This window comes from Daucus carota, chromosome 1 (assembly GCF_001625215.2).
Source record: "Daucus carota subsp. sativus chromosome 1, DH1 v3.0, whole genome shotgun sequence".
Taxonomy (NCBI): domain Eukaryota; kingdom Viridiplantae; phylum Streptophyta; class Magnoliopsida; order Apiales; family Apiaceae; genus Daucus; species Daucus carota.
Window position 1 is genome coordinate 31,337,727 of NC_030381.2, and position 13,138 is coordinate 31,350,864.

The 13,138-nt window shown below is 30.4% G+C and overlaps 2 protein-coding genes across 2 annotated transcripts; both read left to right on the forward strand.

The window, feature by feature from the left end:
* The first annotated feature begins 2,335 nt into the window (after positions 1–2,335).
* LOC108220911 (agamous-like MADS-box protein AGL62) lies at positions 2,336–3,185 on the forward strand. The gene has a single exon (XM_017394803.2). It carries the CDS (start codon positions 2,401–2,403, stop codon positions 2,926–2,928), a length of 528 nt encoding a protein of 175 aa, XP_017250292.1. The 5' UTR covers positions 2,336–2,400; the 3' UTR covers positions 2,929–3,185.
* A 6,353-nt stretch (positions 3,186–9,538) lies between these two features.
* Positions 9,539–10,066, forward strand: LOC108220917 (agamous-like MADS-box protein AGL62). Its single transcript, XM_017394815.1, has one exon. It carries the CDS (start codon positions 9,539–9,541, stop codon positions 10,064–10,066), a length of 528 nt encoding a protein of 175 aa, XP_017250304.1.
* The last annotated feature ends 3,072 nt before the right edge of the window (positions 10,067–13,138 follow it).

Below are 13,138 nucleotides of genomic sequence, written 5' to 3' on the forward strand. Positions count from 1 at the left end.
AAATAAAATTTTGTAAATAATGAATTTCAACAAAACTTTATTATGAAAAAACAAATATTAGAATACTATTCTTAAAACACTCAACATAACAAATATTATAATATAAATTGCTTTTAAGAATATAAGTCAACAGTTTCATATGTTTAGTTTAGCTTATTTGTTTTTGCCTAATATAACTTGTCGATTTATTCCTCATTAAAAAATTTATAAGTGGACACAATAATATACTTATAAAAAGATTGTATTCATCTAATTTTTGTAATTCAAAAATTCATTAAGAATTCATATTTATATTGATTGATAGATTAAAATTTTATGTCATGCATTTAATATTTTTATATTCCCTATATATAGGGAAAATAGATTTTTTTGCCACTCAACTTATAGTGTTTTTAGAAACTTGCCACCCAACTAATTTTTTTTCATTTTAGTCACTTATGTTAGGTTTGGATTTTTTTTAGCCACCAACTTAGGTTTGGATTTGATTACTAGCATTATGATAATCTTTGTAGCATCATTTATACACAGTGATATTATGTAATATTTTGATGATGTGTCGTAAGTTTATATCTTTATATATAACAATAATTATATAAAATGAGCCGATGAAAAATTAAAACCAGGAAAAATCGTAATTAGAATTCCAAAAAATTTAATAAATCATGAATATGAATTATGAAATCAATGACTTCAAACAATTCACCCTCCCTGATAAGATAAAGTATAATTGATTGATATGATGCATAATCTTTCGCTATTAAAGTTTCAATCGACTAACTCAGTGTAAAATCTCTCTCAAATTTATCTTTATAAATTTTAATAACTTTATCTTATTACAATTTTCAAGATAAATAAATAGAGAGGTTAACTTAATTTTCGATGATTGCCCTCTATAATGCATCATTTTATTATTATTACTCTCTCCGTCTCTCTCATTAGTTTACAATTTTTTCTACTGCTTAACACGTATTTTAAGACTCTTATAAAATATAGTTTCATAACTTATTTTTGTGATTTTTTTGTGTGTAGAATATCAAACGCTGAATTTTTATCATAATGCTAGTAATCAAATCCGAACCTAAGTTGGTGGCTAAAAAAAATCCAAACCTAACATTAGTGAGTAAAAGGAAACAAAATATAGTTGGGTGGCAAGTTTCTAAAAACACTATAAGTTGAGTGGCAAAAAAATCTATTTTCCCATATATATATATTTGAATTCATTTACGAATTTCAGATTATTTCCGAATTCTATGAGTCTATTTTAATGTCATTAGAGTATATACAAAATTTGAATATCGAATAGTTGAGTAGATAGATATTTATATAGATAGAAATTGTGAACCGTAGAATATCGAGATTTAATTTTGATTTTTCAAAAGAATAATTTTACGAAAAAATTTCTGCAATTTTCAAAATTATTACTTTATAAATAAGATAAAAATTTGTCACTGGGGTCATTCTAAAAAAATGTTTAAACTAACAAATATTTAGAACACAGTCTTTAAAACAACCAACATAAAAGATAATTATCATCTAATTTGATTGTAAATATTTAAGTCATGAGTCGTACATGTTTACTTTGGTTTATTTGTTTTTACATAATACAACTTGTCAATTTGTACAAATTATATATATTTTTTAAATAAACAAAATATAATATTTTCTAAAAATAATATATTCATTCGATTTTTTTAATCCCAAAATTCATTTAAAATTAATATCTCGTTTTACTTGGTAGACTAATATTTCATTTATCAATTCAAAGTTTTATGTTCATATATTTGAATTCATTCACAAATTCCAAATTATTTCAAAATTCTAAGAATGTATTTGCATGTCATTAGAGGATATACATACTATAATATTGATTATTAGTTTGGATATATGTTTCGAGTATTATGGAATATAGAGTTAAAGTTTGTCTTTTCAAAACAATAGCCAAAAATGTTTTTTAATTTTATTCTGAAAAAATTCTATGACTTTAAGAAAAATTCTTATAAGCCTGAATAAAAAAAGGAGAAAGAAACATTCTTGTTTTATGTTTATTGTGGTATGGAATATTATTATACTCCTAAATATAATGTAATAATAAAATTATATTTATTTGACAAGTAAAAAAAACTTCCATGACCAATTTTAAGTTTGGCGGGATTTTTGCCCCCTTTTTTTTAAAAAAAAAATTTGTATTTCACATTTGAGTTTTACTATATTTGAATGGGCGCTACTTTTCTTTTTGTTCCCCGCTCTTTAACTTTTGAAATTTGACATCCATAAACATCCTATTTAAGCAGCACATTCAGGAACCTATTTGATAACTCATCTACTACACTGCTTTACAACATACATCTGTTTTCTCACCCATAAAATTTAACATCTTTACAGGTTCTCTCTATATCTAAAATGGCAATAAAAGGATCAGGACGCAAAAGGATTCCGATGGAGAAGATAGATGACTCAAGTAAGGTTGGGGTTACCTTCTCAAAAAGACGGTCTGGCCTCTTTAAGAAGGCATGTGGGGTCCGCCTTCTATGTGACTGTCAAACTGCTATTGTTATCTTCTCACGGGACAACAAAGTTTATTCTTTTGGTGATCCCTCGGCAGATAGGATTTTTAATTCCTTCATCGACGCTGACGCTATCCCTGCGGAAGAGGGCGATGTGACCGATGTCCCACAGTCCATAGAGGGTTATGATTTTTCTCAACTGATGGAAGAGATGAAAGAATATGAAGGCATAGTTGAGGCCGAGAAAACTGAGGAAAATGGCTTTGCTGAAGTTGAGAACGATCCTCAAGATGAGAATTGCTTGGGGAAATTGTGGTCAGTACCAGTGGAGGAACTAACATTGGCGGAAGCTGAAGAAATGTTGGCCAAATTGGAGGAGTTTAAACCATCTGAAGACAATTCTAGCAGCCAACCACAAACATAATCAACAAGACACAAAAAATGTAGGATTTATTTGCCCAACCAATTGATAACAATATTACAGGGCTGTGTATCTTTAGCAGAATTAAATAATATTAATATTATATATGTACGGGCCTTTTTTTATTGATTATGTGATAACATAATGATACTTACTTGGTACATGAATAAGAAAACACCCCAATGAATATGTGTATGAAGCCAATATTAAGATTTTAAGCTCGTTTCAGTGGTAATAATACAGCCACCCCGAGTCCATGTACAAGCTATACAATAATTTAATGCTAAACTCTTTTTTAACATCACCCTAGTTTGTTATCTTAGGGAGGTGGAATTTGACTTGCTTAATATTTATTTTATACTAGCTTATAACCCGTGCAATGCACGGGCGGTTAACATATTTGTTATTTTATTTTATATATCTTAAATTTATCTAATTTTATTGTAAAAATAAAATTATGATAGAATAATGTGGTTAAATAAATATTTTATTTAGCAGTTGGATAAATTCTTCATAGTTAAGTCCGTCAAATGGCTAATTAAATATTAGGTCGCACATATATATTTTAATGAGAATGTTAAAATATTTTTTTTTGCATGTTATAATTTAAGAAGGCCTATAAACTCATATATAAACTAACCAATCAACCTTTTTAATATTTCGTTATTAATAATTCATAATATGGTATAAAACATATTATAGTTTAAAGAGACGCATGAAACCAAATACCGACCGTCCGACCCATCATACTAATTTGAATTTAATGTTTTGGTTTAATAAATGATAAAAAAAAATATAGTATAACATGTTATAAATTCAAGAGCTCCGTGGGTCGAATACCAACCCATTCACCAACTTTACTAACTGACCGACCAAGTGAACTTTTTATTTCGGCTTTATTAATATTGTAATAATATATAGTATATGATAGATTTGTAATATTTTTTTTAATGTGAGATCATTAGAGTATTTAAAAATAATGTTATTAATGTATTTTTGGTTTAATAATATCACATGTTATTTATTAATAATTATATTTTTAATATATATGACATCCGTGTTAATTGTAAAAACTTGATTTTTTAGTTAGAAAATCTAAAAATGATAACCCGTTTTGATTAAAAAGACAATTACTATGTTGCTCGATATTATTTTAGAAGATTGAGTTCTTTTAGCTAATAAATATATAAAGATAATTTATTTTAGTTAAAAAGAATAATTGGTTTTATATATAGATAGGCCCGTACTTCGGTGCAAGTACCGACCGCCCGACAATATAATAATACTCTCTCTATTTTTTATTATTTGACGTTTAGACTTTTGGCTCACATCTTTACGTATAAATATGTCGCCCATGTTCGTATTAATTGTAAAAGATTAATTTTTTAGTTAGAAAATTTATGAAAAGATAATATATTTTAGTTAAAAAAAGTAATTACCATGTTTCTTAATGTTATTTTAGAAGATTAAGTTTTTTAGTCAAAAATATAAAAAAGGTAATATATTTCAATTAAAAGGATTAATTGGTTTTATATCGATAGGCCCGTACTTTAGCCCAAATTAAAAAAGATAATTGGTTATATAGATAGGTCCAGAATAATTGGTTATATAGATAGGCCCGTATTTTGGCCCAAGTACTGACCTACCAAATTTTTATTGTTTCGATTTTAAAAGAATTGTTAATTGGTTATATAGATAGGCCCGTAATTTGGCCCAAATTAAAAGGAATAATTAGTTATATAGATAGGCCCGTATTTTGACCCAAGTACCGATGATTTTAAAAGAATTATTAATTGGTTATATAGATAGGCCCGTAATTTGGTCCAAATTAAAAAGAATAATTAGTTATATAGATAGGCCCGTATTTTGGCCCAAGTACCGACCGACCAAATTTTTAATCTTTCGGCTTTAATAGTATAGTATAGATGCATTTTCATACCTTGTGAGTGATACCTTAATTATTCAAAAGTAGCAAATACAATACAGAAAATGTAGAAGAGCCATCAAGAATTTGCTAAAGCTAATGTTGTAGATATTTTTGTGGTGCGGCCAAAGCCATGTCTAAGCACAAGGACATCTATGTTCACCTATACATGGGGGCCAACGTTTCCTAGACCTTGGCTAAAAATTCATGATTAGTTGAGTTTTTTGGTAGTGATCTCCGATATATGAGTTTTTGAAAAGTGAAAGGTTAATGCTTGGTTAACATATTTGATTTTGCTCATCATATAGACAAAAGTGCATCCTGATTCATACTTCATACAAGGAGTCTTCTTGTGACAAAAGCATAAATTGTTTCTTTGCTTCTCCGGTCTTGGGCTTTTCTTTCAGCTAGGAGATTATTTGATGTTTGAAACCTTGGGAAAAATATTTTATTTTATATTTTTTATCATCAAAATCTACTAAGTTAATTAGTAAAAATTGTTGGAATAATCTTAAATTTAGTTATTATTATTTATTTAATTATTTGTTTGGTTATTTATTTGGAACATTAGTTTTAGATTGCAGTTAGATGTTTGTTGGAGTCCTGTAGGAGGTATGGGAGGTATTAGAGTCTATCAAACAGTGGAGTAGTTTTAGGAGATTTATTAAAAGTAGTAGAATACTATTAGGAGTTTTAGGAGATTTATTAAAAGTAGTAGAATACTATTAGGAGTTAAGTACGTTTGTCTATTAAATATTGAATGTAATGTCTTTTTTTAGATGTAGAAGATGGAATACAAATCATAGTTTTATTTTATATTTTATATTTTTTATCATCAAAATCTACTAAGTTAATTGGTAAAAATAACTATATTAAGTGACTTCTTTTAGATTTAGCAATTTTAAGGAGTCCAAATCTATAGCTCCAAAACTAATTAATATTAACTAAGGCAGTCATTTTTTCGTTATAAAACCATCACAAAATTGAAGTTAAGCAGAATATGACATATATATATATATATATATATATATGTATGTATCAAAATTTATTTTTAAATAGATTGCAAATATCTCCCTGTCACTTTAGTTTTATATCATTTTTTCTACTGAGCGCCCCTGTTTATAAGATAAAAATTTTGTTATTGTCCATTTAGGGAATGAGCAAAACGAGGATGCACATATACACAAATACCTAAGCACCAAAAAGACTTGTCAACTGAACAAAAAGACTGTGAAGAATATAATTTTCATTTCCTAGTTGCCTTGTCAATGCATAATTAACTTTTTAAAAAAATACACTCATACTTTGATGATTACATTTTGGAACAATTGGTAACTAAAATAAATGAGGTTGGTATTCATGACCTGTAGATAGTGCAAACCTGTAGAGCTCGCTAATTTTGATGTTTTTTTTAACTACATCATCTTTTTTATCCGAGTTTTATGCTATACTCCATAGGTTGCACCAGTTTGACTATAAATCTCTTAGACATGAATACGATAACTAGCTAGGCAACCAAAAGTTCTGTTTCTTGTCATATTAGCATAAATTTTCTGTTTTTGATGACATTATCTCATTGAGATTGTATCAATATGATTTTATAGTTTCAGAGTACATTGTTCATCTGACAGTACTAACATGATTGTACATATTGACCTTCTTTGTCACTTTTATTTTTCAGGCAATAAGTGCACTACAAGAAAAACCGACATATGCGACCAATAACACCGACCGATCATGATGGTCGGATATAAGGCGCACATTTCCGACCGACATACGGACCAGACCAAACCGAGTATGATCGAAAAAGAAGGGGTCATTTACAATCGACGTCACCGACCGCCCATAATTGGTCGGTTATAAGTGGTGTGGGTCTCTTTTACTAACTTTCCTCAGCTGACATAGACGCCGCGTCAGTAAAACACATTACCGACCGGCTCCTTTCCGACCAGCTTGTGGTCGGTTTTATAGCAGACGATCTACAATTGAGCCCTGAATTTCGTTTCCGACCAAAATATTTCCGACTGACTTATGTCATTTCCGACCAACCTGGCTGTGTTTAAAATAATTCGCCATCATTTAACTTGTCGGCTGGTGATTGGCTGAGGGGGATGAGTTGTGGGGCCACCGATACATTTCCGACCGGCTTATCTTTTAAGAGCGGTCGAAAATGACTTTTCTACTTTTTAAGTTGCTAAAGTCCCTCACCTCACCAAGTCTTATCAGTCGGTAAGCAATCGGAAATGACCTCAAAACCGACCAAATTTCGTCATTTCCGACCGATTTTGGCGGTCGGAAATTCCCGCTATTCTTGTAGTGATGAGAAGGCAAAAAAAAGTCAGAAACATAATGAGCATGTGCATTTTCTTGGGTCGAGAGGATATCGAGCAAAAAGAACTATGTGGTGCATTGAGGACCCCAAACCATATCTAGAAACTTTGGAATCTCTTGACTCGTCAATTTTATCGAGTGATCGTAGCAACTGGAGTAATGAATGGGTTAGAGCACGTACAAAAAAGGAGGACGGCAGTTATTACATCCCAAATAGTCCTGACAAAGGAAGTCTTTGATAAAATGGTAAATTATATAATTTTGCACTGTAATAAATCACGATGACCTTTTTCTTGCACCTTGGACATCATATATTATTTTATTTTTCACGGCTTCATATCATTCTTATCATGCAGGGAGAGTTGCAGAAGCAAGTTTCAGATAGAAGTTGGACACCACATGGTCATGATGATATATTATCACGGGCACTTGGATGTAAGGGGCATGGAGGACGTGTTAGAGGTGTTGGAGGATGAGCAAAAAAAGCAAAGATGTCTTTGCATCGGGAAAAAGCAAACAGAGTAGGGTCATCTCGGTGGATGAATTGGCCACAATCACACAAGAAAACACAAAAAAAGTTTAGAAGGACGGTGATGAAAAGATCGAGATGATGAACACAAAACTTCATGGGATCTTTCCGCATTTAAAAGAAATGGGTATATCACTCCCAGAGGATAATTTCATGGATGATATTAGAAACCCAAGAGGAGAAGATCATATATCAAAATTTAGTTTTAAATAGAATGCATAATTTTGATTAATTGAACATGAATAGTTTTATAAGATTTTTGGCAAATTTCAATAAAATTAATTAATAAAAAAAATAAAAATTTGTAAATAATGAATTTCAACAAAACTTTATTATGAAAAAACAAATATTAGAATACTATTCTTAAAACACTCAACATAACAAATATTATAATATAAATTGCTTTTAAGAATATAAGTCAACAGTTTCATATGTTTAGTTTAGCTTATTTGTTTTTGCCTAATATAACTTGTCGATTTATTCCTCATTAAAAAATTTATAAGTGGACACAATTAAATACTTATAAAAAGATTGTATTCATCTAATTTTTGTAATTCAAAAATTCATCAAGAATTCATATTTATATTGATTGATAGATTAAAATTTTATGTCATGCATTTAATATTTTTTTATATATATATTTGAATTCATTTACGAATTTCAGATTATTTCCGAATTCTATGAGTCTATTTTAATGTCATTAGAGGATATACAAAATTTGAATATCGAATAGTTGAGTAGATAGATATTTATATAGATAGATATTGTGAACCGTAGAATATCGAGATTTAATTTTGATTTTTCAAAAGAATAATTTTACGAAAAAATTTCAGCAATTTTCAAAATTATTACTTTATAAATAAGATAAAAATTTGTCACTGGGGTCATTCTAAAAAAATGTTTAAACTAACAAATATTTAGAACACAGTCTTTAAAACAACCAACATAAAAGATAATTATCATCTAATTTGATTGTAAATATTTAAGTCATGAGTCGTACATGTTTACTTTGGTTTATTTGTTTTTACATAATACAACTTGTCAATTTGTACAAATTATATATATTTTTTAAATAAACAAAATATAATATTTTCTAAAAATAATATATTCATTCGATTTTTGTAATCCCAAAATTCATTGAAAATTCATATCTCGTTTTACTTGGTAGACTAATATTTCATTTATCAATTCAAAGTTTTATGTTCATATATTTGAATTCATTCACAAATTCCAAATTATTTCAAAATTCTAAGAATGTATTTGCATGTCATTAGAGGATATACATACTATAATATTGATTATTTGTTTGGATATATGTTTCGAGTATTATGGAATATAGAGTTAAAGTTTGTCTTTTCAAAACAATAGCCAAAAATGTTTTTAATTTTATTCTGAAAAAATTCTATGACTTTAAGAAAAATTCTTATAAGCCTGAATAAAAAAAGGAGAAAGAAACATTCTTGTTTTATGTTTATTGTGGTATGGAATATTATTATACTCCTAAAATATAATGTAATAATAAAATTATATTTATTTGACAAGTAAAAAAAACTTCCATGACCAATTTTAAGTTTGGCGGGATTTTTGCCCCCTTTTTTTTAAAAAAAATTTGTATTTCACATTTGAGTTTTACTATATTTGAATGGGCGCTACTTTTCTATTTGTTCCCCGCTCTTTAACTTTTGAAGTTTGACATCCATTAAAATCCTATTTAAGCAGCACATTCAGGAACCCTATTTGATAACTCATCTACTACACTGCTTTACAACATACATCTGTTTTATCACCCATAAAATTTAACATCTTTACAGGTTCTCTCTATATCTAAAATGGCAATAAAAGGATCAGGACGCAAAAGGATTCCGATGGAGAAGATAGATGACTCAAGTAAGGTTGGGGTTACCTTCTCAAAAAGACGGTCTGGCCTCTTTAAGAAGGCATGTGGGGTCCGCCTTCTATGTGACTGTCAAACTGCTATTGTTATCTTCTCACGGGACAACAAAGTTTATTCTTTTGGTGATCCCTCGGCAGATAGGATTTTTAATTCCTTCATCGACGCTGACGCTATCCCTGCGGAAGAGGGCGATGTGACCGATGTCCCACAGTCCATAGAGGGTTATGATTTTTCTCAACTGATGGAAGAGATGAAAGAATATGAAGGCATAGTTGAGGCCGAGAAAACTGAGGAAAATGGCTTTGCTGAAGTTGAGAACGATCCTCAAGATGAGAATTGCTTGGGGAAATTGTGGTCAGTACCAGTGGAGGAACTAACATTGGCGGAAGCTGAAGAAATGTTGGCCAAATTGGAGGAGTTTAAACCATCTGAAGACAATTCTAGCAGCCAACCACAAACATAATCAACAAGACACAAAAAATGTAGGATTTATTTGCCCAACCAATTGATAACAATATTACAGGGCTGTGTATCTTTAGCAGAATTAAATAATATTAATATTATATATGTACGGGCCTTTTTTTATTGATTATGTGATAACATAATGATACTTACTTGGTACATGAATAAGAAAACACCCCAATGAATATGTGTATGAAGCCAATATTAAGATTTTAAGCTCGTTTCAGTGGTAATAATACAGCCACCCCGAGTCCATGTACAAGCTATACAATAATTTAATGCTAAACTCTTTTTTAACATCACCCTAGTTTGTTATCTTAGGGAGGTGGAATTTGACTTGCTTAATATTTATTTTATATGCATTTTCATACCTTGTGAGTGATACCTTAATTATTCAAAAGTAGCAAATACAATACAGAAAATGTAGAAGAGCCATCAAGAATTTGCTAAAGCTAATGTTGTAGATATTTTTGTGGTGCGGCCAAAGCCATGTCTAAGCACAAGGACATCCATGTTCACCTATACATGGGGGCCAACATTTCCTAGACCTTGGCTAAAAATTCATGATTAGTTGAGTTTTTTGGTAGTGATATCTGGTATATGAGTATTTCAAAAGTGAAAGGTTAATGCTTGGTTAACATATTTGATTTTGGTCATCATATAGACAAAAGTGCATCCTGATTCATACTTCATACAAGGAGTCTTCTGGTGACAAAACCATAAATTGTTTCTTTGCTTCTCTGGTCTTGGGCTTTCCTTTCAGCTAGAAGACTATTTGATGTTTGAAACCCTGGGAAAAAATATTTTATTTTATATTTTTTATCATCAAAATCTATTAAGTTAATTAGTAAAAATTGTTGGAATAATCTTAAATTTAGTTATTATTATTTATTTAATTATTTGTTTGGTTATTTATTTGGAGTTAGATGTTTGTTGGAGTCCTTGTACGAGGTATGGGAGGTATTGAGTCTATCAAGCAGTGGAGTAGTTTTAGGAGATTTATTAGAAGTAGTAGAATACTATTAGGGTTAAGTACGTTTGTTTTTTAAATATGGCATGTAATGTCTTTTTTTAGAGGTAGAAGATGGAATACAAATCAGTTTTATTTTTTATTTTATATTTTTTATCATCAAAATCTACTAAGTTAATTAGTAAAAATAACTCTATTAAGTGACTTTTTTTAGATTTAGCAACTTTAAGGAGTCCAAATCTATAGCTCCAAAACTAATTAATATTAACTAAGGGATATAGTCATTTTTTCGATATAAACCTTCACAAAATTGAAGTTTAGCAAGATATGACATATATATATATATATTAAATTTTATTTTTAAATAGATTGCAAATATCTCCTTGTCACTATTAGTTTTATATCATTTTTTCTACTGCGCCCCTGTTTATAAGATAAAAATTATGTTATTGTCTGTTTAGGGAATGAGCAAAACCAGGATGCACATATACACAAACACGTAAGCACCAAAAAGACTGGTCAACTAAACAAAAAGACTGTGAAGAATATAATTTTCATTTCCTAGTTGCCTTGTCTGCCTTGTCAATGCATAATTAACTTCTTAAAAAAAATACATTCAATTAAATTGATGATTTCATTTTGGAACAATTGGTAACTAAAGTAAATGAGGTTGGTATTCATGACCTGTAGGTAGTGCAACCTGTAGAGCTCGCTGTTTTGATGTTTTTATTTTTTTTAACTCCATCTTTTTTATCCCAGTTTTATGCTATACTCCATAGGTTACACATATTAGCATAAAGTTTCTGTTTTGGATGACATTATCTCATTGCAATTGTATCAATATGATTTTATAGTTTCACAGTACACGTTCATGTGACAGTACTAACATGATTATACATATCTGACCTTCTTTGTCACTTTTATTTTTTAGGCAATAAGTGCACTACAAGAAAAATGGAGTGGTCGGAAATAACGGGCACATTTCCGACCGATATACCGACCAGACCAAACCGAGTACGATCGAAAAAGAAGGGGTCATTTACGACCGACGTTACCAACCGCCCGTAATCGGTCGGTTACAAGTGGTGTGGGTCTCTTTTACTAACTTTTCTCAGCTGACATGGACGCCGCGTCAGTAAAACACATTACCGCTACTTTTTAAGTTGCTAAAGTCCCTCACCTCACCAGTCTTATCGGTCAGTAAGCGGTCAGAAATGACCTCAAAACCGACCAAAACTCGTCATTTCCGACTGATTTTAACGGTCGGAAATGCCCGCTTTTCTTTTAGTGGTGAGAAGGCAAAACAAAGTCAGAAACATAATGAGCACATGTGCCATTTCTTGGGTCGAGAGGATATCGAGCAAAAAGGACTTTGTGGTGCATTGAGGACCCCGTAGCTAATCTAGAAACTTTGGAATCTCTTGACTCGTCAATTTTATCGAGTGATCATAGCAACTGGACTTATGACTGGGTTAGAGCACGTACAAAAAAGGAGGACGGCGGTTATTACATCCCTAACAGTCAAGACAAAGGAAGTCTTTGATAAAATGGTACATTATTTAATTTTGCCCTGTATTAAATCGTGATGACCTTTTTCTTGCACCTTGGACATCATATATTATTTTCAATTCTCACAGATTTATATCATTCTTATCATGCACGGAGAGTTGCAAAAGCAAGTTTCAGATGGAAGTTGGACACCACATGGTCATGATGATATATTATCATGGGCACTTGACGTAAGGAGCATGGAGGACGTGTTAGAGGTGTTGGAGGATGAACAAAAAGCAAAGATATCTTTGGATCACGAAAAAGCAAACAGAGTGGGGTCATCTCGATGGATGAATTGGCCACAATCACACAAGAAATCACAAAGAAAGTTCAGGAGTGTGATGAAAAGATCTAGATGATGAACACAAAACTTCATGGGATCTTTCATCATTTAAAACAGATGGGTCTATCACTCCCAGAGGATAATTTCATGGATGATATTAGAAACCCAAGTCCTGATATTCTTCGAAGCAACTGCCAGTCAGTAGGAGGAGAAGATCATATATCAAAGCTAATGGTATAACAATTGTGTATTTAGTTTTTATATTATAA